Below are 27432 nucleotides of genomic sequence, written 5' to 3'. Positions count from 1 at the left end.
GTAGGGCTGGCTGAAGGGAGATTAGTCTTTCACAGATAGGAAAAAAAGGATGAGCAGCTGCTTTCAGCCTGATTTAGCTGGGTAAATTTCAGGCCCCTCTGCTTGCTTTCTCTCATTGCTGTTGAACTGAGAACACACCTCTGGCCAAGGCACTGTTTGATTTGCATGGTGGGACTTCTTGAAGGCTGATCACACTTTTGTAGCTCAACACCTTGCTATGGTGTGGTTTTGCTCTACAGCAAAATGACTAATTTTAGAACAGCTTGTAGGCTTAAGTACGGAACTTCATGTGGGGGCTTTTTTTCAGTTTACTCAAAACACAGCAAACAACTCCCATATGCTGTCAAAAAGATACGCATCACTTCATTCTCGGCCATAAACACAATGCATAGAAGAAATGTATTTAACATTTTGCCTGTTTACAACATGGAAATGTCTGAAAACAATACAGAACAACCTACTTCAAGTCAAACGGGAGGTAGTTTTAAGGGTCATATTTGAAGCTGGCTTCTTACCTGATGTTTTAAGGCCCTGTCCTGCAAATTCTTAATGGCGTGAGTAGTTTCTTACAATAGTATAACTACTTAGGTAAGCACAAATACTTGCAGGCCTAAGTGATTGTAAGATCCGGTAAATTTTGTATGTGGTAAATCAACCCTGAATTATGACGTGTTCTAAAATAATGTTTAAAGTCTAATGCTCAAGCTTGTTTTCTTGTACTGCTCCAGGGTATGAGTTGTTACCTACATATATGTGAAGACACAGTCCCTGTCCCAAAGAGCTCACAATCCAAAAGGGAGGAAAATCTAAACTCTTTGCTGTACAGTTCTGACTCTTTGAAATTGTCGGGGAACAGCAGCCCCAAGGTCACAGTGGGCCGAGGGTGGTATCGGATCGGAACAGGCGGGATTAGCGGCGAGGAGTCTGAGCGGTACGCGGACTCGTGCTTCAGTTTTGAAAGATGGATTTTATTTTACTTACACTTGTGGGGCATAGGCAGAGAAGCTTGCTTCAGTTACAGTTGGATAACGAACGACAAAGGGGTCTGTTGGCCCACGGGGTTCTCGAGCTGAGCCTTTGCTTTCTAGCCGAAGCTAGGTGCAACTGCCCAACTCAATAGTCCCAGGGCTGGTCAACAGCTCATTAATCGGGAAAACAAACAACGGAACTGTAACACGAAGAATGGTGTGACGCCAGTCAAATGTGGACGAAAACAGATGGTCAGTGGTGATGCCGAAGTCGATTGAGAACGATGCTGAGGGGTGTAGCGATGTTGTAGTCGGTGGTCAAGAAGCAGTTCGGGTCAATCAGGATCGTGGTTGGTCGATGCTAGAAATCAGTTCGGTAGCCGGGAAATCAGATCAAGGACGAAATCGAATAAGTTGCGAAACCGCAGCCGAGAGGAGGCCAGTGGGCCAGGAAGCCCTGCTGAGGAGCAGTCTCTGTGGGAACAGCCTCTGCTCTCAGCTTGGATCTTTCCCAGCGAGACAGTCCCTGCCAAGGCAGCCTCTGTTCGCCAGTCGAGTGGGTCTCCCTCCTGAGGAGCAGTCCTTGCGCTAGCAGCCTCTGCCCTTAGGTTTGGACAGGAGACCAGTGGGCTTAAAGCCCTCCTGAAGAGCAGTCCCTGCAGCCGCAGCCTCTGCTCTCAGGTCTCTTCCCTGCGACACAGTCTCTGCCAAGGCAGTATCTGTTCACAGGTCGAGCGTGGTCTCCCTCCTGAGGAGCAGTCCCTGCATTAGCAGCCTCCGCTCTCAGGGTTCGGACAGGAGACCCATGGGCTTAAAGCCCTCCTGAGGAGCAGTCCCTGTCAGGCCAGCCTCTGCTCTCAGGACGAATCTTCCCTGTCAGCACCGCTGTCAGAACCCAAAAACTCTCACTCACTGTCTTTCCCTAACCCCCCCCCCCCCCAAAAAAAAAAAAACCCTTGGGAGGGGCCCCCAAGTCTTTTATGACAACCGGGTAGCCAATCAGATTGTCTTCTCTAAAGAAATTTCTAGTCCAATTATGTCATGCAGTCTGTAGACTGAGCATGCGTCCGGTCAGATTACTTCATCCGCTGAGCAGAACTGAGCATGTGCGTTGTTACAAAACTAGGTCAGTTGTGACTGACAAGCCAAGGGTCACACAGGGGGCACATGCTGGGCACACTGGGGAATCTTCCATAGGCCTTGTCTGCGCATGATCAAACTTAACTCTTGTGTTACCAGCATACATTCAAAATTTGGTTCGGACAGAAATTAGCTTTGGCAACAAATGCATATTCCAGGAAATGTACGTGTATTTAAATATATTTAATCTGCAGTAGAAACCACCTGTCTACCCCTTAACAAAGGCAGGCTGACGATAGGCAATAAGTAGCCCTTGCTGAGAGGTGCCTGGTAGGGAACTTGACTCATCACTCTCAGACCACCCTATTAAAAGAATAAAAACACCAAAACAGTAAAATGTAAGAGCTAACTGGCCAGACCTGCTGTACTGAAGTGAGCAGTCCAACAGAGATTTTTCAGATACATCACTCAGAAGAGCAAAACTTAGTCCTGTGTTTAATAAATCAGCTAGGTTGAACAAATATAGGTTCTCAGTTGTAAATGAAAAATGTAAGAGATGAGTGAACGGACAACCTTTGACTATCCTGTAACTCTGAACTGGTGTCATCCTTCACCTCTATCCACATAAATACCTTTTGATTAAGGTGATATTTACCTATCTATGGTAGGCCTCCTTCTGTTGATCTTTGTTAGGACTTTACCCTGACAATGGTAGGAGTTCTACATGGGGAAATATGGTAGAACAGCACTACATATGATTCCAGTTTTTCAAAGAGGGTATTATTCATTTATAGTGATTTGGGGATATTGCGCCATGAGAAGCCAGACAGCTACACAAGTCAGTAATAGTAGAGATGGCCTTAAAACTAGAATGGTGATACAGTACTGGTTGCATGCTGGTTTGTCCCATTCTGGATACCATCCAGAGTTGTCTGTAAATAAATTAAAAAAAAAAAGTGAATTATTTTCAAACTTAATTGAACTTTAAGCAACAAATTCTAGATATATTGGTTTTATGATACGTACATATGATTTTCTTACGCTCTGGATTTTCTAAAAGAGGAAGAAAAATAACAAATTTGCCAGTTAGAAACAATTTTAATGAACAATTTTAGGTATGTAGTGGGCTTGGTGCTTTTCTTGCCTGAGTAAGAAAAACTTAATGACTGTACTGAATAAAATGTTGAAAATACCAAAATGACAAAAAAAAATATATAGCTAGCTTATTTCTGCGGCCTTGGTTGAGAGAGAAGTTGCCTATATCAAACTTGCTTCCTTCTCTTCTATAGTGGCTGATGTACAAGGAATAGAATTTGATGGTTGTGATATAAAAGTACCACTACTGCTATTCCTTCTTTTTTTTGGATGAGCTCCCCACCCTGCCTGCTGCTGCTGCCAGCAGGAGGGGCTGCATGCCATGTGGGGGGGGGGGGGTCCCTGCACCCCACAAACCTCACACACCATGCCCCCACCAGCATACCCTGTGCCCCACCATGCCCTGCCATACACATTCCCCACCCCACCCCACCCCAATATATGAGTGAGACTTTATTTTTGAGTTGTTCTGCAATCCCTTTTGTATATAGCACACAAGCACAAATGGCACATATTTTTTGTAACAAAAATATGTTATAGTAGGTGTTTGACTTCTAGCATGCAATTTTTTTTTTTCCTCTGGTTCTAAGATGACAACCCCTCTCCAAAAAAGTATTTCTGGGGGGCAAGGGGAGGGACTTTTGGTGGCAAAGGTCTGGGGCTAGGAGGTGGGACTTCCAGTCCCAATATGGCAACTAGGGAGTGGGGCAACTGTCAAGGGACAGGCCTACCTACGCAGACCCCTGACAGCTTGCCAAAACTTGTTAAGCAGCCCTTTGCCTAAAATAATTGTCTGCCCCCAGACTAGTGTATATGGGGTGCACCCTCCACCCTTTAGATTCAAGCTTGATCACCAAAGCCAAGAATGTGAGATCTAAAGGGCCAGAATGAGAGCAAATGAAGAAGCAGCCTGACTATAGCCCAACGATGAGGGTACTTTTCTGGGAACAGAAAACCTCTCCCTTTCCAGTCCCCAACCCCAGAACTGTGTATATGTGTTGCATTAAATCATAATTGCTTAAAAAACAAAAGTAACCCTTGGCAATAGGGCTTGGAACTTGGGTTGTTCCCCCACCGGGTAGGAATTGTCAAGCTATTTGCTCACTCTCCTAGCAGCCTGGCTCTTGCATTCCTTCCTGCACAGTGGCCCAGCTTCAGCAAGTGGGAGCATACCTCCAGATCAGCCTGCCCTTCAGTCTAGTTGTCACACTTCTCTGGTATGGACAATGTGGATTTCAGTCCCATCAGAGGAGGACATACAGCCCATGTCTTCCACTTCTGGACAAATACTTTTAACCATCAAATATTGTGCAAATGATAGACACTACCAGCATCTCTGGTTGTGCTTGAGAGTGACTGTAAGGTGGATCACTTTGTACTGGATTCAGTGCTGTCAGCTATATATCAGGTGTGTTCTGCAGATGCCTAACAGATCCAGAACTTAGGCTAACTTTAGTCACTTCCGGTCTGGACCATCCTAGACTCCAGGCAAGAGTTAGGCACCTATGACCTGGATCACTCGAGCAGGCCTGAGCAGGAATGCCAAGGAATCTTTCCAGGACAAAACCAGAAGCTCCTAACGAGATGTTTTTTGTGGGCACCACAGCAGGGTTGGTTGATCCTGGATCAGTTTGTGGGGCTTGGCTGCCTTAGTGCAGTTTAAGCGCCTAGAAGAATGATTGGATCTAGCCCAAAGTGACTTCCTTCTCTGTCAACCCCACATTTCTAAAAGCAGTAGCATAAGGATGGATGCACAAGCAGGGCATGAGTCCCGGGTACTGCCTATGTGGTCGCAGGCACCAGAGTGGAGCAATTGCTGCCTCATCCTTATGTTCTGCCCCTCCCCTTCCCCCCTACTCTTTCCAGCTCCAGTCTCGGGAGCAGCAGCAGTGCGGGGCATCCTGGGAAATGTAGTTCTGTCAGGTACTAGTGGGCAATAGATGAAGTTTGCTGCTGGTGGTGCTGATGATGATGTGGGGGGGAAATGTCACCCCATTTTTTTGCCATGGAAACAGGATTTTTTGCCAGCTAGACATGGGTGAATGTCACAAAATATAAAATAAAGCCATTTCAGCTGTGGCTACTGTGCAACTGCCCATGCTGGAGCCTCTGGAGTCAGAGTCTTGTAAAAAGGTACAGGGGGAAGAGGGAGGGAGAACTGGCCTGAGCACAATCCTGGCCAGTTATGCCTCTGCCCAAGAGAGCACTGAAAGCATACACCATCCTACTGCTGCAGAGAGTAGGAGATAGTTTCCTTATTTCTCTCTCCCCTTCATGTACCACTACAACCTTTGACTTCATTCTAGGTTCTAAAGTATATTTAGAATTTATATCCTGTGACTTGAATCCACTGACACTACCTCTTATTCATGGCCTTTTTCTTTTCTATATGACATCCTTCAGGAAGTAGATTATCCTTAACTTACCACATAAGTTGTCTGAGCATATGTCACCAGGACAGTTACTGCAAGCTCTTCCTGTTTGATATGGTTTTCTTCCATAATTCCCCCTGCAAAAAGGAACAACTTTATTCCACTGTTATTCTTGTTGGAAAGAAATTTAATGATTTGTGTTTTTAATTTTTTTTGGAATTCTTTATTAGTAGGAAATACTCTAAAAAAGCCCTTTTCCCAGGACAATCAGGGAAGTGGAAGAAGCCAGGAATAATTAGCTTCTGTGTTAACACAATTATCTTATTTCTCAAGTTTGACATGGCATTCTTAGCATGAGGTAGCTATAAACTTTGAAAGCTTGATGTATCTTCCCACAGATCTCACAGTAGCTTACAGATACAGACACAAGAATCGCATGTTTTTGCACTTTTAAATGAAATGGACTCCCTATCTGTTGCTGGGGCACTGACTGCTTAACCTTGGAAGAGCCTAAACCCACTAGACCCCTCACTTTAAGTGGTACCTCTATGTGCACCCAGCAGAACCCCCATCTTGATAGGGCTGAAAAGTCACATTCTTAGCTCACTCTAATGCCCATTTGGGATCCAGATCCTAGGTATGTCTCTGAAGGGGCACAATCCAAAAGCCATGCTCAGAGCACGCCAATGCTAATGCATGCCAACAGCTTCTTATAAAAAGCTGTTAAGAACAATAGAAATGTCATGCTGAGTCAGACCACGTGCTGTTTGCTCTCATACTGGCAGAGAGTGGATGCTAAGAGGGAGGGTATTCATATTACTCAATATTGTAGCTCAGAGTAGATGCTATAAGCTAGTTTTGTTTGCAGGTTCCTCTCCCTGCTAGTAGAGTACCCTAACAACTAAGAGTCATGCTCTATACTTTGCACCTCCTCTGGCCCAACAAATCTCAAATTCTTTGCTGTCCAGTGGCCCAGCTTTAACAGGGATGGAGAATGTCCCTGTCCAAAGTAGCCCATAGCCTAGTGGTTAGGATGCTCACCTAGGAGGTGGGAGATGTGCTTAAACCTCCTCCCTTTGAGACTGAAGAGGGAATTAAATCTAAATCTTTCTCTTCCTGAGCAAGTGCTCCAACTGTTAAACTACAGTAGAAGAAGGTGGTCTCCTCTTCCTTCCTTTTAAATGATAACAGTGAGCTTTGCCTGTCTTCAAGAGAACATTCAGGAAGTGAATCCTAGCAGGAAGGAGGCATCCCTGCAACACTGGGTAATTCCCTAAAGAGAGAGTTGGCAGGGATTTCAGATGCATCTCGCCTTGGTGTTTCCACATTGGCTAGGTCTAACTGGGTATATGGGACTCACTGCTTAGCGTGCTCTCTGTTCTGGATCCCATTGTAAGGCAGTTAACAGTCCCTGGGCACCACAGAAGGACCCCAGCAAGGCAGCAAGGAACAGGGTTCTGGATTCAATCCCATCTATAATCTTTTTTGCCCTAAGCTAACTGACATAGTGGCATATATCCAAGGGAGGTACAGTTTGATTTTAGCATTGGATTAGCGAGAGAGTAAAGAATTCAGGTTTGTAAGAGTATCTGAAGTTTCAGCAGCAATTCAGGGGAAAGCCAATAAGAAGCTCTCTTGTACAGCATCCTGAGAGGTCTCTTGCCAGAGGCATACTGCATGAACATTAAAGCATTACTGCATTACAACAATGGTTTACCACTTTGGGAGAAAGCAGTCTTATAGAGAGAATTTTGGTACTTCTAGCATCCCTTGTTTTAGCCCTTCATGGGCCTCATTCATTTCCTAGATTTCATAGACGTTAGGGCTGGAAGGGATCTCATAAGATCATCAGATATTGGTTCCAATTTATTGCATTCTTCCTGGCCATCTAGAGTTCAGCCTGCGTTGAGCAGGGGTGTAAAAAATGCGCCCATGGTGCTCCTAGAGAAGCTGGAAATTCAGGGGCAGGGCAAGCAGGGTTGTGCCTTGCTACTAAAATCCCAGCTACAAAGCCTTGTTGGAGGCACATCAGGAGCAGGGGGGCAAGCAATGCTGTTTGCAGCTGCTGGGTCCAGGTTGCAGTACTCCTGGGGGCTGAATCCCCAGGGTCTGATCGAGTTCAGAGGCATGGATGAGTCCCTGCTTTAGAGAATGCCCTCAACTCTTTGAGCATTAGCCAAATGGGCTTCTCTGAGACTGCTGTGAACTGCTACTCTCAGATATGGGCTTGTTAAATAAATTTTAATGGAATGACTTACGCTGGCCCATAGTTGCAAATAAAATGTGCTGCATTAGTTCCTCCAAAACCTTCTACTTTAGGGCAAAAGTGAACAGCACAGCCAACTTTGTAGCTGTTATCCCAAACAACCTGAAAAGAAATGGATGTCAGATAGTACAAAATAGAAGACTTAACACGCGTAGGACTACACAAAGATTGGCTGTTGTCATTTATGCCACAAACAGAGAACTGACAAGACAGAAGTATATCCTGAGAGCTCTTTACAAAGCTAAGCCATAGCTACTTAAACACATTAAGTTCATAACAACACTGACAAACAGGGATTCTTTCAACTGCAGTATTTGAATGTGTTAATGTTATGTAGGCAGACAAAGTCTTTGGGTAGAGATGATATCTTTTATTAGACCAACTAAAGTGTTACCAAAAAGTTGTTCTTTGCAAGCTTTTGGACACACCCATCCTTCCTCCAGCCAAAAAAAAAGAAAAAATTGAAAATGGTGAGAGATATAGAGAGATGGTCAGAAATCTCTCAGGTATGAAAAAAGCCAGTCTTTAGAAAGCAGCTCTGCAGGAATGCAAATGTAGAAGAAGGGTTACAGGAAACAAAAGCAAGTTGTTTCCTGTAGGTATCAGATGTCAGCCAGGCTGGTAGGGCCATAAAAGTGATGTTAAAAATTAGTCCTGGTCATTGAAATTGGCTTTTATGCTATGTTTTTAATATTATGTTGACTCGGTGGTTAGTTTTTCTTGCACGTATAGAAATCAGATATATTTAATTTGTCCTGGTTACTTTATAGTGACCTACAAACTATCCTCTATATGAGGAAAATGGTGTTTTTTTCAGAGATATGTGTAATAAGGGCCAAATTCTGCTTTTATATCTCTTGTCTCTTGTACTGAGGTTAATTCCCCTACATGCATTCAGTCACTTCGGGGGAGAGAGACCTAAGAGGATAATTTGTCCCAAGCCTCTAAAGTTACAATTTTTCCAGCGTGAACAAAAGGTTTTAGCTGCATTCCAGCTTCCTGTGATCACATGAATGTGACTTTCACAGAAATTAAAGCTGGAAGGGACCACTGGACCATCTAGTCTGACCTTATACAGCACAGGCCACATGCTTCATCCATTACTTCGTATCAAGCCCAAGCTGTACTTAAGTCAAATATTTCAGTTCTTAAAAACAAAACAGAACAAAATGTTGCATGCTGTGGGTAGAGAACAAGAAAGTTCATGGCATCCCACAATTTCTGCAATGGCAGGGAATTGTTTAGGTGAGAGATGCCCAGATAATCCCAGGAAAAAGAAAAAGAAAAGAAAAACCAAGGTTCTTGTCAATTCAACCTGGGAGAAAATTACCTCCTGATTCCAAATTTGGCAAATTGGAGCCACACCAGCATGCCATACTTGCCAGGTAGCTAAAAGGATACTCTGCATTGCATAGAGCACAAGCCCATCCAATTCAGCATCCCGTATCCAGCTGTGGCCAATCTCTGATGGGTCAGAGGAAGGAGGCATGGGGAACCCAGAATCATGCACCCAGGTAAAACATTAATTCCCAACCTCTGTTAGAAGAAAGATTACTTCCCTTCCACTTGATACACCTGCATCCAAGGGCTTAACCTTTTTTTGCTACAGCATTGCTCATGCTAGGGGCATTATCCATGATGACCCCTTACATCTTTAAGTCACTGTTTTCCAAGGTGAAGTTTTGCAGAGAGATTCTGGATTGTGGGTTCCTAGGTATGTTACCTCTTGGCTGTATTAAAATGTACCTTGTCAGACTGACAGCCTAACCAAGCAAGCCAGAATACTCTAACAGTACCTTTCCCTCTCACATTTGTAGTGCCACCTCCAGCCTTCCACCTGCCAAATTACCTTGCAAAGATTTTTACATCCACTTCTAAATTATGCATACCCATTCACTGATCTCTCTCTATTGGCAAGGACCTTTCTTCGTGAAAATAACTTCCACACTTTATTTTAAATAACTTAAAATATCTTTAGCAGATTTGTTGCTCATGGAAAAGCGTTACAACATTCTTGGAAGCCAAAGTCCTTTTTAAACTATAAGCAGAGCTCAGGTAATGGTAATGCAAGCTTCTCCTTACTGCTGTGCCTCAAGCATTGCCTGGAAAGCCCACTTCTTGTTGTAAGCAATTAAGTCTTGATCCCTGCTTGATCACCAATCTCTTTGCTGAGGCTGCCAAGAAAAGAATGACTCATGCAAACAAATTCACATTATATTTAGAACATAGAAGGCAATATGAGAATTTTGTATGCAAGAAGAAATAAATCATCTGGCTGTGTTCTCGCATGATTTCTGGATTACAGAGAATACTGGATTCAGCCTTTACCAGTTGGCATCTAATTTTGGATGGGTGCTGTAAACTGAAAGCTTCCATAGCCAATTTTCACTCCCCATTTCTCTTTTTAAGCAAATGCTTAAACAGTTATTGTTGCTTCTTGGTTGAAAATTTACACCTTATTCCTTATTAGGGAGGTCTTCTGGAAAGCAAATAAGATTCAAGTATAAAGGCGTCTTAATTTTAATGTTTGTTTTTTAAAATAGCACAATAAACATTCATATGCCCCAAAAATGTAATGTTGGGACAACATTTTTGAAAATGGCTCAGTGAACTTGGCATGGAAACTAACACTTTTATATTACAATGAATAGAAACAGATAAAGATCAGCTAGAGAAATGTAACAAATGACTTGCCTGAGTGTAATGGCCACACACTTTGCTGCAAGCGTTATTGGTGTAACTATAGTACTTGACCTCACTTTGCCAACTGGTGATGGCCGCAGTCGCAGAAAATAATGAAAGGGAGCCAGTCCACAAGTTTTCTCCAACGGGATTAAATGTGGGATGGGCCTGTCCTTTTTTCTTGAGATAAATATTGTGTTTAAACAGGCATTTCTTTGCCCATGCCTTGGCGGTTTTTGCCAGATCTGGGTCCCAAGTCTGTAAAATGTAACAACAGACACGCACATCATTTAGAGTCACAGTTATGTAATGTAGAGAAACTGCCTGGAGAGGCAACTGGGAGATGATGTAGATTTGCTTGGTCTTGGCCACCTCTGAGAGAGAATCAAACAATAAACAGTTCTGTGTATTCCTTTATGATAAGCCTGACCACTCATTCAACATCTGTTCTGCTGTGTCTGAACTCACAAGTTTAGAAGTTAGATGCTAAGTTTGATTGGAACATAAGAGTAAACAGATAAATTCTTCTGTTAAAAAAATAAGTTTCAGGAACATTACAGGTACTTTAAAGGAGACTGTGCACGCACACGCACACGCACACACACACGTACACTTGCTCTACAGTCAAAATAAGCGCCTCATGAATGTATTTAGGTATAGCCCTTTGACTTTCAGAGTCAGGTGAATTAGATACCATGAGATAAATTTATGAAGTTGCTGGAGCTCTAGCCACGGGCTTGGACCAAAACATTTTGTCAGTGGAAATGTTTGTTTTGAAGCCGTGTTTGTATAAGCAGATATTCATTTGCATATGTAAATGAAGCAGATCTGAGAACTGCTTAGACAGGCATTTGCACAGGAGTTGGGAATGTTTTTGCACATACAGTTTGCTGGAATGAGGGAGTTATGCCTTTCTGAAAGTTCAAATCTGTGAGTTTATATCTATATTATGTTTTAAAGTTTCCCTTCTATATGTTTCTGCATACTTTTTTTAAAATTTGATTTGAAGTAGAATTTCTACAGTGAACCTTATACCTGCATTGGTCTCTGGTGAATTATACTTCTTATTGTCAGATTAATAGTGACTGCTCTGTTAAAGGCTATTCACAGAATCCTACTTTACTTAACATACCCAAATAGTAGTTATGTACAGTTAATAACCCTATTCCACGTGCAGTGTGGATACACAAGCATCCACATGGCTATTGAGCCTCCACCATAGGCTGAACTCTGGCCAAGCAAGTACATACATCAGTAGGAATCTTTCCGTGGACTGTACTGGGGTCTGGAGCAGACCTAGAGACTGTTTTATTAGAAACTACAACTGGTGAACAGGGGGAAAAAAAGATAGCCAAACACTATTCACAGGGAAGAATTTGACTGGCTGCATTCCTCAATAATGCTTAGGTGCAGAGAGGATTGATGAAGCCATTGTGCTGTAGTGCTGTTGACTACAGACATTGATATGCCTTCATCTTATCACTTGTGTGGGCCACTAAGCTTGGAAGGACCTTTTAGATTTGTAGATAATGGAACCATAACCTCCCAATAATGTGTATAATAATGCTAACATTAACATTTCTTTAGATGATGGAGTTATTACAGACATACTCAGCAGTGCTGCTTGTATTTCTTGCAATTTGCATGCAAATAAAAAGGAAGTAGTGTTTTGTATATACTTCCTTTTTAGCAAACAGTAGCCTTAGTTAATTCTGTTTCATTTTATGTCTCTACCTAGAATTCAGATCTGAGATAAGGTTGCCAGGTGAAATAATGTAATCCTCTTGCCTCAGTCGTTCGTCTGCAGCTTTGAAATGGTTCACGGTATGTGGTTTTGAATGAACTTTTATTTCACAATGGAATTGGATCACATCTCAGTTTCTCCACTTCAAATCCCTCATAGTAAAATAAAATCTGGGGGAGGGGTCATGATTTTTAGTTATTGTATTAGCTGCAATTTTTTTTTAATGCACGTCACAAATGAAACATCCTAAGTGTGTTTAATGTAAAGCAAATCTGCACATAATTGCTGCAGTTTTAAAATGCTGCCTCCTTAGTATGATATAGCTAGGTTCATAGATTTCATAGACATTAGGGCTGGAAGGGAACTCTGAAGATCATCAGGTCAAGCCCCCTACCTGAAGGGCAGGAAGTCAGCTGGGGTCATAGGATCACAACAAGATAAGCATCCAATTTACTCTTGAAGGTGTTCAATGTAGGTGCTTGAACCACCTCCGCTGGCAGACTGTTCCAGACCTTGGGGGCTCGGACAGTAAAGAAATTCTTCCATATGTCCAACCTCAAATGGTCTTGCGGTAGTTTATGACCATTCGACCCAGTTAGGCTGCGGAGCGGTGAGAGATGCCCCCGCTCCCCAGAAGCCCCCCAGAAACCCCCTCAGCAGCCGCAGAGCCCCCTGCCGACCCCCAGCACAGCCGGAGGTAAGCGGGCTCGTGGTGGGAAGGGGTTAACTCCTCGCTCCCTGGGAGGAGGCCGCTGCCTGGTGCCAGGAGGGTCAAGCCCCCGCCCAGGCCCCTACTTGGCCCAGCCCCCCAGGCAGTGACAAGAGAAAGAGTGGGGTACTCACCAGTCCCCCTCCTGTAGAGCAGGGGCCCCCAAATCCCGGGCAGGGCCCCCTTGGCCTGAGAAACCAGCGTTCCCCGACGGCAGGCCCACTGCGCATGCACGCAGTTTAGAAGGGCCCGACAAACAGCGGGGAAAAAAGAAAAAAAACCAAAACGCTCAGTTAGGCTCTGGAGTGGTGAGAGACGCGCGGGTGAAGCCCACTGTGCCCCTGCTCCCCCAAAGCCCCCCAGACACCCTCTCAGCAGCCACAGAGCCCCTTGCTGACCCCCAGCACAGCTGGAGGTAAACGGGCTTGTGGTGGGAAGGGGTTAACTCCTCGCTCCCTGGGAGCAGGTGGCTGCATGGAGCCGGGCCGGGTCAAGCCCCCGCCCAGGCCCCTACTCGGCCCAGCCCCCCAGGGAGCCACGCGACCAGGCTGTGTAAACAGGCGCTCGAGTTAGTGTGGAGTTCGCGCAGGGGAGGGCGTGGGAGGGCACGAGACCCTGCCTGCGACCCCCCAGAGTAGTCAGCCCCAGCCGTAGCCAGCCTACCAGAGGCAGACACTCATGGGCATGCGCCACACCCCTGAGGGTCCCCTCGGGCTCTGCGGCCCCGCCATTGGGCACCTCAGAGACGGCCACCCAGATGGAGCCCATGGTTCCGGGCTCCACGCAGACGGAGCCCCTGGCTCTTGGCTGCGGGGGCTGCCTGTCCCTTTTTCAGGCTCTGGGGCCCGGGAACATGGCCACCTCCCCTTGCGGGGTCTGGTCCCCACTGAGGTCTCTGGCGCGCCAGCTGGAGGAGCTCCAGGCCACAGTCCAGAGACTGCGTGCCATCAGGGACTGCGAGCAGGAGATACACTCCTACTGCCAGGCCATTCTCCCCCGGGAACCGCAGGGTAGAGCACCGTCTCCCTCCATGACTAAGGAGGACTCTGGGACCTCCCGCTCTGCCCAGTCAGGGGCATGGACCAAGGTGGTCAAGGGCCCGAAGGCCCACTGTACCAAAGCCCCTCCCTCGCAGGAGCTTAGCAACAGGTTCACACCTCTTGCAGCTCCAGCGGAGCCTGCTCAGCTGCCAGCTCCCGCAGGCAACCCAGGCTCAACCGCAGCTACTGGCCCCGCTCTCCCCAAGTCAAAGCAAAAGGTGTTTGTTGTGGGAGACTCCATCCTGCGGGGCACTGAGGGGGCAATCTGCCACCCGCAACCCCTTAGCCCAGGAAGTCTGCTGCTTCCCGGGGGCCCACATCCGAGACATTGCGGAGAGGATCCCGCAGCTCCTCCGGCCCACAAACCACTACCCCATGCTCCTTATTCACGTGGGCACCAATGACACGGCTCGGAGCACCCCCAGCCAGGTCATGAGGCGCTACAGGGAGTTGGGAGCGGGGCTTAGGGGTCTGGGAGCTCAGGTGGTGTTTTCGTCGATCCTCCCAGTCTCGGGCTATGGGCTGAGGAGGGAGAGGAGGATCCACGCAGTGAACCAAAGACTACGGAGCTGGTGTTATCGGGAAGGCTTTGGCTTCCATGACCACAGCCCGCTCTTTGGCGAGAGAGGCAGCGAGCTGCTGGGAAGAGATGGCCTCCACCTCTCTCCCCTGGGGAGGAGGCTCTTCTCAGCCAGGCTGGCTGACCTGCTCCACCGGGCTTTAAACTAAGCCCGCTGGGGGATGGGGGGACTACTGCCACTGCTGGCCCGCTGAGCGACCCTTGCAAAGCCAGCAGACCAAGGCACTTAAGGGAGCCCACCCCTGCCTCAGCCCTGACACAATCTGTGGGCAAGGCAAGAGCCCCTAAGGGCACACTTGCCTGCCTGTACATTAATGCCAGGAGCCTGGGTAACAAGCAGGAGGAGCTTGTCCTCCTGCTCAGTGCAAAGAATTATGACGTCATTGGGATAACGGAGACCTGGTGGGACTCCACCCATGACTGGACCACGGGTATAGCGGGCTATACCCTGTACAGGAGGGATCGTGTTGACAAAAGGGGCGGGGGTGTAGCTCTCTATGTGAAGGAAAGATACATGTCCCTGCAAGCTCACGTTGGCGACCGGCATGGACAGCTAGAGACCCTCTGGGTAAAAATTCGTGGGAAAAATGGCACAGGGGACACAACGGTGGGAGTCTACTACAGACCTCCCACTCAAAGTCCTGAGCTTGACCAGGAGTTCGCCTGGGAACTGACTGAGGCCGTTTGCTCCAGGACCTTGGTTGTCATGGGTGACTTTAATTACCCGGACATCTCGTGGGAAGATCACTCAGCAAAATCTGAGTGGTCGCAAAGCTTTCTCTCGTGCGTGGATGACCTCTACCTGACTCAAGAAGTCTATGGGCCAACGAGAGGCAAAGCGCTGCTCGACCTGGTACTGGCTACGGTGGACGACCTAATCAGCGACCTAGTGATCGATGGGAAGCTGGGTGACAGCGACCATGAGCTGATCACCTTCACCATCCGCCGTAAAGCTGGCAAGTCAGTCAGCAACACAGAAGTCCTTGACTTCAGAAAAGCCGACTTTGACAAGCTCAAGAGGCTTGTCGGTCAGGCCCTCAGGGACCCTGACCCCAGGGAGATGGGAGTTCAAGAAGAGTGGTTGCTTCTCAAGGAACAAGCTAAATCTATTCCAACACGGAGGAAAGGCAGCAAGAAGGCACAGCAGCCCTCCTGGCTCTCTAGGGACCTGGCGGACCTCCTACGGCTAAACAGGAAAGCCTACAAAGGATGGAGGACGGGATTCACCTCCAAGAAGAATTATTCTGCACTGGTCCGGTCCTGCAGGGAGCAAACCAGGAAAGCCAAGGCTGCAACTGAACTCCAACTAGCTTCAAGCATCAAGGACAACAAAAAGTCCTTTTTCAGGTATGTGGGGAGCCGGAGGAAAAGCAAGGGCAATGTTGGACCCCTGGGGCAAGTGACAACTGACGCCCAGGAAAAAGTCAACCTATTAAATAGGTACTTTGCATCAGTCTTTCATCAGTCCCATGGGACGCCCATGCCTGCTATGGGACAGGGAAATCTGGGTGAGGGGGATCCCCTACCCTCCATAAATGCTGAGCTCGTGAAGGAACACCTTGAGAAGCTGGATACTTTCAAGTCAGCCAGCCCTGACAATCTGCACCCCAGGGTACGCAAGGAGCTGGCGAGCGTCATAGCCCAGCCCCTGGCACGGATCTTTGAAAACTCCTGGCGATCTGTTGTAGTGCCTGAAGACTGGAAGAAGGCCAATGTGGTGCCGATCTTCAAGAAAGGGAAGAGAGTGGATCCAGCTAACTACAGGCCCATTAGCCTGACTTCTATCCTGGGGAAGATCTTAGAAAAGTTTATTAAGGAGGCCATCCTTGATGGACTGGCCCAGGCTAACATCCTAAGGGATAGCCAGCATGGGTTTGTTGCGGGTAGGTTTTGTTTGACCGATCTCATTTCCTTCTATGACCAGGTGACCTATCACCTGGACAAGGGAGAAGAGATTGATGTCATATATCTTGACTTCAAAAAAGCCTTTGATCTGGTATCCCACGATCACCTCTTGGCCAAACTGGCCAGTTGTGGCCTTGGCTCCACCACAATCAGCTGGCTGGGAAACTGGCTCCATGGTCGGACCCAGAGGGTTGTAATTGATGGCAGTCACTCATCGTGGTGCCCTGTGACCAGTGGGGTCCCTCAAGGCTCTGTCCTGGGACCCATCCTGTTCAACATCTTCATTAATGATGTGGACATTGGAGTCAGGAGTGGACTGGCCAAGTTCGCCGATGACACCAAACTTTGGGGCAAAGCATCCACGCCAGAAGATAGGCGGGTGATCCAGGCTGACCTGGACAAGCTCAGCAAATGGGCAGACGAGAACCTGATGGTGTTTAACACCAAAAAATGCAAGGTTCTCCACCTTGGGAGGAAAAACCTGCAGCATGCTTATAGGCTCGGCAGTGCTACGTTGGATAGCACTACAGAAGAAAGAGACTTGGGGGTCATCACTGACCACAAGATGAACATGAGCCTCCAATGTGATGCTGTGGTTAGTAAAGCGACCAAAACGCTGGCTTGCATCCATAGATGGTTCTTGAGCAAATCCCGGGACGTCATTCTCCCCTTGTACTCGGCCTTGGTGAGGCCGCAGCTGGAGTACTGCGTCCAGTTTTGGGCTCCACAACTCAAAAAGGATGTGGAGAAGCTTGAGAGAGTCCAGAGGAGAGCCACGCGCATGATCAGAGGTCAGGAAAACAGATCTTACGATGACAGGCTGAGAGCTATGGGACTCTTTAGCCTGGAAAAGCGTAGGCTCGGGGTGATCTGATGGCTACCTATAAGTTTATCAGGGGTGACCACCAAGATCTGGGGGAACGTCTGTTCACCAGAGCGCGCCAAGGGATGACGAGGTCGAACGGTCACAAACTCCTGCAAGACCGTTTCAGGCTGGATATAAGGAAGAATTTCTTTACTGTCCGAGCCCCCAAGGTCTGGAACAGTCTGCCAGCAGAGGTGGTTCAAGCACCTACATTGAACACCTTCAAGCGTAAATTGGATGCTTATCTTGCTGGGATCCTATGACCCCAGCTGACTTCCTGCCCTTTGGGCAGGGGGCTGGACTCGATGATCTCCCGAGGTCCCTTCCAGCCCTAATGTCTATGAAATCTATGAAATCTATGAAATCCCTTGGGGTTCTCTGGTGAACAAATGTTCCCCCAGATCCTGGTGGTCACCCCTGATAAACTTATAGGTGGCCATCAGATCACCCCTGACCCTGCACTTTTCCAGGCTAAAGAGCCCCATGGCTCTCAGCCTGTCATCGTAAGGTCTGTTTTCCTGGCCTCTGATCATGCGCGTGGCTCTTCTCTGCACTCTCTCAAGCTTCTCCACATTCTTGTTGAATTGTGGAGCTCAAAAGTGGACGCAGTACTCCAGCTGCGACCTCACCAAAGCGGAGTACAAGGGGAAAATGATGTCCTGGGATTTGCTTGAGAAGCATCTATGGATGCACGCCAGCGTTTTGGTCGCTTTACTAGCCACAGCATCACATTGCAGGCTCATGTTCATCTTGTGGTCAGTGATGACCCCCAAGTCTCTTTCTTCTGTAGTGCTAGCCAGCATAGCACTGCTGAGCCTATGAGGATGCTGCAGGTTTTTCCTCCCAAGGTGGAGGGCCTTGCATTTTTCAATGTTAAACACCATCAGGTTCTCATGCGCCCATTTGCTGAGCCTGTCCAGGTCAGCCTGGATTGCCCTCCTGTCTTCAGGTGTGGATTCTTTGCCCCAAAGTTTGCTGTCATCGGCGAACTTGGCCAGTCCGCTCCTGACTCCAGTGTCCACATCATTAATGAAGATGTTGAACAATATGGGTCCAAGGACAGAGCCTTGGGGGACCCCACTGGTCACAGGGAACCATGACGACTGACTTCTGTCAAACACCACCCTCTGGGCCCAACCACAGAGCCAATTTCCCAGCAAGCGTTTCCCAGCAAGCAGATCATGGTGGATCAAAGGCCACAACTGGCCAGTTTTGCCAAGAAGTTGGCCTATCATGGGATAGGAAGAGCACTATTAAAACAGCCTACACAATAAGACAAGTAAGACTTGTGCTTTCTTTGTAAGTTGTTAGAGTGTTGGTTCACAAACACTATTTTCATAATTGTAAATAGGAGAAAAAAGGCTTTTTACAACATCCAACCAAAGGAATCATGAAAAAGAAAAAAAGTGTTGAAGCTATTGTCTCAGCAGTGTTATTCATAGTTACTATGTACGTAAGTTCCCACTACTTAGTGGCCACTTATTTACCACGATGGACTCATTTTTTAACAAATTCAATTTTTGAACTGTTCGCTGGAGCCATAGATGCTTATATCTTCCAACAGAGAAGCATACTCTTTCTTGGATGACTAAAATTCAAGTCAGAGCTTGTGTGTCTCAGTTGTGCAGTCTAAAACTTCAAATGGAGATTTTTTCCAAGGAAGCAATGTATTCTAAGAAACAGCATGTAAAGTAAAAGAACTTTATCTAAAAGCTCTACAAAGTAAATTCACAGTACCCTTCCACTCCAGACCTAAGTATTAAAGACATGTTTAGAGCTTCGGCTCTCCATTACCTGCTAAATAACTGAGCTGTGACAGTTGAAAATGAAGAGGATTTTCAAAGCATAATCCTCCAGCATGATAAAAAGATTTTAAACATCAGCCTGAAATGAAGCAGTGGTAAGGCAGCTCTGCATACAGCTATGATGATTAAACTGACTGAAATTGTTCTAGACATTGTCACATTTTTTATTTTATTTTCTTTTAACTATTTCTTATGACCCCAGGAAGTTGCAACTTGTTTTAGAAACTTTCATAACCCATTAAAGGTATTTGTAAATACCAGCACAATATTACACACTCCTCACTGTACATAGATGGTGAGCGTTCCCTTACCATGTGAAACATGTTGCTTGCTCGAGGATTCACGCTGGCTCGGAAGTTGTTATGAACTTTCACACACTCCTCAATAAACTGTGAATCTGTAATACTAGGCAAAGTATCTGACTGATACGAGTAGCAGCAGATGGAGAGATCCAGTAATACTAGCACATGTAGTAAAAGTCTGATTTCCATGATTCTTGGATGTCTCTGTCCTTCCAGCTGCAAAAGCTTGAACATTTTAGCTTTATAAGGTTCTCTTAACTCTGAAGGCAATGTTTGGTCTGGCAGGCTTTCAGGCTGGGTTTTATCTTGAAATGACTACCAGAAAGAGTACAGGAAATAAATCAGCTGCAGCAGTCTAAAGAATGAGGAAGGTAACACATCATATTTTGCATTTAAGCTGTGACGTTTTTTTTCCAACCCTCCACCCCCATTTTTTTTCTTTTCTTTTCTGTTTTAATCTGTAGTAGTTTTTTTCTGAAGAGTACACACCCATTCCTGTCTCTCTTTTTTTTCTCCACTCTGTCCCCTTCATCCAAAGTTACCAGCCCGTCTCCTGAAACCTGACTAGGTTTTGCATTGAACAGCATCTGGCCATTACTGTAGTTTGTAATTTGTTCTTCCCCTGCACCGCCAAGGGATTTTGTTCTCTTTGAATGAACACCATATCAGTACTTACTAAAATAGTATAAGAAGCATTCATTCCATCCAGGAAGGGCACACACCAACTGCAGAAATGTCTCAGCCTGACGAAGGGTTTTTAAACCCGGAAGCTTGCCAAAATTTTTTCTTCAGCTATTTAAGTTGGTCTAATAAAAGGTATCAGATTTACCCAAAGAACCTTGTCATTCTGAATAGGGACACTTATGGACAAGATGTTTAGCTATATTAGAGTACAATGAGATTTACTGGGATTAATATCATTGGGGCTGACTACGGACATTTGGGGACATTAGGGGAAAGTTAAATTGGTTCAGAATGGTTGCCCAATATCAAGTGAGTCAGGATGGGGGAGCCTAGCAGGGGGTTGGGAGGGCCAGCAGGCTGGAGTGTATTGGGGGTCCATCACAGATGGGAGGACAGGTGTGGCCCACAGGTGGAGTAAGGGGCAGGTGCAACCCACAGGGTTTTGCTGGGGTCTGGGAGTGTCTGGCAGGGTCTATGTGGTGGGGGAGGGGGGTTGGGGGAATCAGGGACTACATTTTAGACCCCCAAACTCCCCTCAACAAACCTACACCCCTATCCTTCCCGCACCAGGACTTACTTGTTTGGCTCTGGCAGCAGCAAATGCTGATAAGTGGCTGCACCTAGAGCAGCTTCTGGGATGGGGGTTGAGAGGGTTAGCTGAGCGGGGAGGAAAAAGGGGTGGGGTAAAAAATAGTCCAGTGGTGGGGGCTGTGGTGAGAAGAGCAGCCTGGGTCTGGGGCCAGTAGCTGGGTTTTCCCAGCCTTGGGGCTGCGCAGGGACAGTGTTCAGAAGTCCGTTGCACCAGTGTGATCTAAATCAAATAAGTTCGATGATACCACATAGACCCAGGTTGATCTTAAACTGGGTTCTGCAATTCTTAGACTGGTTTGTGTGCATGGCACTTGTGTTCAGTTACAGGTTTAGACTGATCAACCGTCACTGAGACCGGGTCTGTAAATGTAAGGTTGGCACTGTGACAAGCTAAGTTTAAATTGGGCAGCCATTTTGAACCTGATTGAACCTGCCTGTACTTAGGACAGGAACAAGCGCTATACTCACGGGTCTCAGAACATGTTTCCATTATTGTACAGCAGCCGTTAGCTGTGCGCTCATTTTAGAGCTTTGCTTGGAGGTGCGTGAAAGTTTGATTTCAGCCCCATGTCGACAGCTTGCGGAGCAGATCATTCATTCACCAAGCACCAAATACCAATGGGACTTGGGAAGGGCAGGGCTTAGCTCTTACATATCTTCTAAGGCACCTAGATCAAGGAATGGAAATCGCTACCCAGGTTAGGTGCCCAACTGTTGTGCTCTGCGCTGCAGGAAGCATTACATGCCTAGGAATGGGCTTCACAAAAGGCAGCGCTCTGAGCAGGGACTGCTTTAGTAGCTAGGAGAAAATACACGCATGCGAGAGAGAGTTATGTTTGAAAGTACAGCCCTCTCCTGAGCTTAGCCACCTCCCTTTGGGATTGCCTACACCCCTGCTGGCCCACTCTCTGGTGCTTTCGGGCATATCGTACTCACCTGAGTCTGCAGGCCTGCTCCAGACCAAGGATGTGCCCTGAGGCCTGTCCGAACTCTTCCCCAGCGCCCGCTCTCAGGCCCACTGGAGACAAAGGCCTCGCGAAGGTGCAGAGGTGAAGCAACCGTGCCGAGCTGTTGAAAGCTCTGGAGCAAGGGCTGTTGGGGCTGCTCCCATTCCCCTCTCTGGATGCTGGGATCCACCACTGCTGCCTCAGTCTAGACAGGCTCTGTGTGAGACCAGGATTTGTAGCCCTTACCCCCCTTCTGGATGAAGGCTCTATCAGCCCTGCTAGCTCTAAGCAACCATAAGGCTGCCCTCCGGCCTACCCCTGTCAACTGCCTGCCTTGAAAACCTCTGAGTGAAACCCAAAGAGGTCTCCAGACAAATCCCAGAGCCCTGCTGAACTGTGGGGTTGGAGGGGCAGCCTCCCTGGCTCACCCCCCTGCGGCAAGTGTGTCTTACCCAGGCAGCGCGGACCATAGGAGTCCACCGCTTGACTCAGTCACACCACTTCCTCTTCTGGGCCTCCTTCCTTCCACCCTGTACTTAAAAGCTAGTCACTGGAGATGACTCAGACGGGTTGGTTTTGCTTCCATTTCTATAAATAGGGCTGGGGTTGGTTTAGGGTAACCTTCCCTCCTTGTCCTGGTTATTTAGCTAGAGTCATAACTTTGAGGCTCCTTATTCAGATAATTATTTTTTCAGGCAAATGTCTATGTTTCTATCTGCTCCCAAAATTATTAACATAACTTGTAATAAAATACACAATATTTCAGTCATAAAGCAAACAATAAATTGAACAAATACTGTTGAGGTCAGTACAGAGCAAAATATTTCATAGGTCATACTGCAACAGGGGCATTCCCCTGCATAATCTGAGATGGGGTACAACCCAACCTGGAGCTTTGCTTATCAGTGACTTGGTGTCCAATTCACAACCCATAATATCTTTGTATGTGTGATTGTTGTAAGAACAACTGGATCTTGTCTAGCAGTAAGTGACAATATAAGTTTTGGGGCCCCTAAAATGTTTCTGGGGCTTTTATACTCTTCTGACAAAGCTGGGACATGCCTCTTCCTTTCTGTCTCTACATTATCGTTTTCTCTGCAGCATGGCTTAACTGTTATTTGTCTCTAATCAGAGCTTTCTATCCTCTCAGGACTTTTTTTGAAATCATTATATAGAGTTATACTGTGGGAATGCTATAGGTAAAAACAGGGAATGCAGATCTCCTACATCGCCATTAACTACCAAGGGAAAACAAATTTCACTTAATATACATCTTTCCTCTTCAAACATATTTCACTTAATACGCATCTTAATACTTGTTACATAAACATGTCTATATGTAGATTAACATTTTATCTGGAATGCTTTTCACCAGTTTTTACACAAAAGATATCAATCTGACATTCCTTTCAAAAAAGCTAAACTTGCTTTCTCTGAAATAAATGAAAAGGCATTTACTAAACTGACTTTTTCCTTCTGATTCTAACACTTGCATTCAAGCAGAATATTTTGATTAAAGTTCTTACATTTTTTACTCAGGCCTCTGACAGATGTTACATTTAAGATGTGATTAAGTGGTTAATCAAGACTTTAGTAATCCAGACAAATGATCATTCAATTAAGGGCCTGATAAAATGAGGAATAAGCCACAAAAAATGTGCACTCCCCTGGCTGGGAGCCTCTGTCAGCTGATGCAGGGCTTCCAGTTGCAGGTTTGCAGGGAGTGAAGCTTGTTACTTGCTGGTGCAGGGGGAGCTTGGGATCCTGGGCATCATGATCCCGGGTTCCCTTTGCACCAGCAATATGTTGTGATGGGATTTGATAAGGGTGTGTGAAGCAGATCCTATTCAATTTGGATTTGCCCCAAATCAGGGACAGTGATTCAATTAGTTGATTTGGATCACTGTCCCTAATTCGATACAACCAAATCTGAATCTGAAGATTTGACGTTGATTTGGAGAATCAGCAATTCAGATATAGACACAGCTTTAAATATTTTTTTCTACATACCTCAAGGTACCAGGTATGGCTTGTGAACGCTGTGATGATGGGGCAGATGGAGTGTCCCACAGGAGTGGGGGGCGGGGGGCCTCCACGTGCTCAGAAGCAAACCTGGAAGTGGGCCAGAAATACTTCTGGTTCACTTCAGGGTTGGCCAGGGAGTGTGCAGGGGGGCCTGCCTGCACTCCCCCCCGGCTCGGGGATCAGCTGTGGGGGGACCTCAGGTGCCCCCCAACCCAGGAGGCACCAGTCGCTGAGCTGAGGGGCAGGTGCAGGGGGTGGGGGGCCCAGCATGCTCCCCAGCAGACCAGGAAGTGGATCAGAAGTGTTTCTGGTCCACTTCCAGGTCTGCTGCTGAGTGTACTCCCTCCCCCCCCCCCCCCCCCCCCCGGCGCTTCTGTGGGACACTCCATGTGCCTGCTACCTAGAAATATGTAGGAAAAACATTTAAAGCTGTGTCTGTGTCCAAATCTCTGAATTTTTCCAAATCAATTCAGAGGGTTCCAATTGGATTCAGAGAGATTAAAGGGTCTTCTGATTTGATTCGAATTCAGAGATTTGGCCACTGAGTCAAATCAGGGGCCAAAGCTTTGCACAGCCCTAGAATTTGATGCTTGGTGGGATGTTCAATGGATTTGATCTCATAATCGTGCCTCCTGCTATGCACTTGTGGCATGGCAGGAAGTATGGTTGTTGGGACTGCACACCAGTTCTCATTTTTCCTTTAATTTAATGTCTGATGGGGGCTTCACATTCACTGATGGGGGCTTTCCCCTGCTACTCCTCCCCCCGCACCTTTGCCCCAGAAAAGAAAAAGATAATTAAGAGCTCTAGTTGGTGGCCCTAGTGCTTCACATTTCTCCTCAAGATTTCATTGATCAGTAGCAGCATTTACACTTCAGAGTCTTGTTGACAAAATGATACAAGGGTTGCTATTGAGTTATAATAGTTTTACTGTGAATAAGACTAGTGGTGACTTTCTAGGGTGTGAGGCCTAGTCCCTTGACTCCAACTGTTCCTTGGCAAACACCTACTTACAGGCAGTTCTTTTTGTGTTCCCCAGTTCTTCAAAGTCTAATCTCTTTTTCTTTGTGCAGGGCACTTATTTTGTTTTGTGTCGTAAACTGTCCTGTTCTGCTCTTTTTTGCTCACCTGTTCATACTCAAATATCAACAAGAACAAGTGCAAAGTCCTTATGACAGAACAATCCCATGTACCAGTACAGGCTGCGAGCTGGCTGCCTGCACAGCAGTGCTGCAGAAAAGGACCTGGGAGTTACAGTGGACAATAAGCTGAATATGTGCTGACAGTGTGACCTTGTTGCTAAGAAGGCTAATGGCATACAGAGGTACACTGGTAGGTGTGTTGCCAGTAGATCATAGTGTTAGGGTAGTTTGTCATATTTTATGCTTTGAAGTTGTACCTGTTTATAGACTGGCGAATTATATTATTGTTTAAAGTTTATTTTTATATTCAACCTAAAGTTTTGTATAGCCTCACTGTTATTTACACTTTTCATTTTGCTGGTGTTTGCAATATTAGTTAGCCTTGTTTCTTGCTAATGGCTTATGGCCTAGAGTTTGCTTGTATGATGTTTCTTTCCTTTTTTCTATCACTGTGAGAAGTTTTTCTAACAGAACATAGTAATCATTTTGTTACTAGCTCAAATTAACTGATTTTGGCACTAACCAGCTAAATCAGAGGAGTGAAATAACTGCATATGTTAATGTAAGGTAATAAAGGAGACCAATGGACAATACTCAAAGTAAGACACCAGAAAAAGTCCAAATTAAAAGGTGTGCTTGTAATGGGTATGTAGAACAAAGGAATATGCTGACAGGAGGATATATGGACAATATGCTGGCTGCAGAGAGACCAATCCGAAATCAAGGAATCATTAAAGGAGTCAAGTTAGAGAAAAGCATAAAGGTGGACAGCAAGAAAGTTAAGTGTGTTGCCATCACCATCATTTTTATCATAAATCCAGGTTTCAACACCTGCCTGGATCGTCCCAGGCAATGATACCCCCTTTGCTTCAGGAACTGAGTGGCTGTCTTTTCTGTGAAGCAAAGTAACGTCTGGGATTGGGTAAGATCATTGTACTAAGTGTTTTTCTCTCTCTGAATATAGAAACTGCTAAGAATACTTGCTGTACTAGTACAGTTAGACTTCAATATTAGGATGCTTGAGTTGTCTGTGTTTTTATTTCACATTCCATTTAAGGGTTAATTGCGCTTTAATGATTCCTAAGTACTATCTGCTGGTCAGTGGTGCGTACAATGGGAAATGATTCTTCTTCTCTATTCAGCACTGGTGAGGCCATATCTGGAGGACTGTGTCCAGTTTTGGGCCCCCACTACAGAAATGATGTGGACAAATTGGAGAGAGTCCAGCGGAGGGCAACAAAAATGGTGAGGGGGCTGGGGGACATGACTTGTGAGGAAAGACTGAGGAACCTGGGCTTATTTAGTCTAGAAAAGAGGCAACTGAGAGGGGACTTAATAGCAGCCTTCAACTATCTAAAGTGGGGGTTCAAAAGAGGATGGAACTAGACTGTTCTCAATGGTAGCAGATGACGGAAGAAGGAGCAACGGTCTCAAGTTGCAGCAAGGGAAGTTTAGGTTAGATATTAAGAAGAATTTTCTCACTAGGAGGGTGCTAAAACACTGGAACAGGTTACCCAGAGAGGTGGTGGAAGCTCTATCCTTGGCTGGACAAAGTTTTGGGTGGAATGATTTAGTTGGGGATGGTCCTGCTTTGAGAAGGGAGTTAGACTTCCTGAGGTCCCTTCCAACTCTAACTTTCTATGATTCTTTGATTTCTTGGCAAGTTATCAGGGTAAGCACAAAATCTGAAGAACAGATCATTACTGGTAATGCACAAAGTAATATAATTAAAGGACAAATTTTAAAAGAAGAAGTTGTCATGGAGCACACAGTCATATTGAAAAAATGTTTTATGATCTCTGGCCTGAGTATAGCTGAAACTTCAGTGAAAATTTAGTGCATGCAGGAGTCTGAGAATTCAATTATGTTCATGAAGGCCACTTTTTAAAGTAGTTTAATCTTACCTGTTGAGGACTTCAGTCTGCTGAAAACAATGTACTGTGGTTTTATCCAACTGTGAAGCCATACGGAACAATAGTAGTTTTCCTCAAGCATCAGAAAAGCCCAGAGATACCTTTGATCCAGCAATGGTGTCTAACCTTTCTCCACTTTACAGATTCTAAATCTATATTCAATACAATGAAAGAAGCTTCTGTAAAATCTGTTGATACCTCTGCAACAAGATATGATATTTAACTGCATAAATATTTAAATGAAAAAGAAACAATTTCTCAAGATGATGTATGATTTAATAAAGTATAAACAGGCATCCAAATCTCTAACTGTTGACTGACTTCCCATGGGGTAGAATTGTTTCAAGATATTGATTAGCAGTCATTGGTTAGCAATCCTTTCTCTAAAAAAAAAGTGTAGATCTTTACCTTCCCCTACTTTCACCCTTTTACCCAATAGTTTGGAGGTGATGCTGCTTACTTGGAAGTATAAAAGAAATATGTGGGTTCAATTCCCTGCTCAAAATCAGGAAGGAAGGAGAGGTGAATTTGGGTTTCCCACTACCCATTGGGCACCATGAACATGTATCCTGGAAATCCATATTCCCTTGTTTGTATCTCTTTCCTTTGTCAGTTTTGTTCAGGTAAGAAATGGAAACAAACTGCATAAGTCTACCTTTTGGCAGAAAGTCTACCTTTTGGCAGAAAGGAAATCAGAGGTGACATCATGTCAAGTTA

The 27432-nt window shown here is 45.8% G+C and overlaps 1 protein-coding gene across 2 annotated transcripts; it reads right to left on the bottom strand.

The window, feature by feature from the left end:
* Positions 1 to 954: 954 nt before the first annotated feature.
* Positions 955 to 26863, bottom strand: LOC149865858 (glioma pathogenesis-related protein 1-like). Of its 2 annotated transcripts, none has more exons than XM_090042555.1 (8): positions 26707 to 26863; positions 20090 to 21851; positions 19423 to 19768; positions 10476 to 10721; positions 7774 to 7883; positions 5570 to 5652; positions 3075 to 3101; positions 955 to 2980 (listed from the first exon to the last, which is right to left on the bottom strand). In XM_090042555.1, the coding sequence occupies exons 3-8, from the start codon at positions 19645 to 19647 to the stop codon at positions 2829 to 2831; spliced, it is 843 nt and encodes a 280-aa protein (XP_089898681.1). In that variant the 5' UTR covers positions 19648 to 19768; positions 20090 to 21851; positions 26707 to 26863; the 3' UTR covers positions 955 to 2828. The 2 variants fall into 2 exon arrangements, with proteins under 2 accessions (XP_089898681.1, XP_089898682.1); XM_090042556.1 differs by having other exon boundaries at positions 19423 to 19728; positions 21625 to 21851.
* Between the last annotated feature and the right edge of the window lie 569 nt (positions 26864 to 27432).

This window comes from Crocodylus siamensis, chromosome 4 (genome assembly GCF_052110815.1).
Source record: "Crocodylus siamensis isolate JL-2025a chromosome 4, ASM5211081v1, whole genome shotgun sequence".
NCBI classification, from domain to species: Eukaryota; Metazoa; Chordata; order Crocodylia; family Crocodylidae; genus Crocodylus; species Crocodylus siamensis.
The sequence above is the reverse complement of the archived record's forward strand: the minus strand, read 5'-3'. Positions and strand labels throughout refer to the sequence as shown.

Coding starts and splice junctions, on each gene's coding strand:
- LOC149865858 (XM_090042555.1), bottom strand. CDS start 19,647: ATGTTCAAGCTTTTGCAGCTGGAAGGACAGAGACATCCAAGAATCATG. Junction 5,653..7,773: donor ATTTGCAACTATGGGCCAGC/GTAAGTCATTCC, acceptor TCCTTTTTGCAG/GGGGAATTATGGAAGAAAAC. Junction 2,981..3,074: donor AGAGCGTAAGAAAATCATAT/GTACGTATCATA, acceptor ATTTATTTACAG/ACAACTCTGGATGGTATCCA.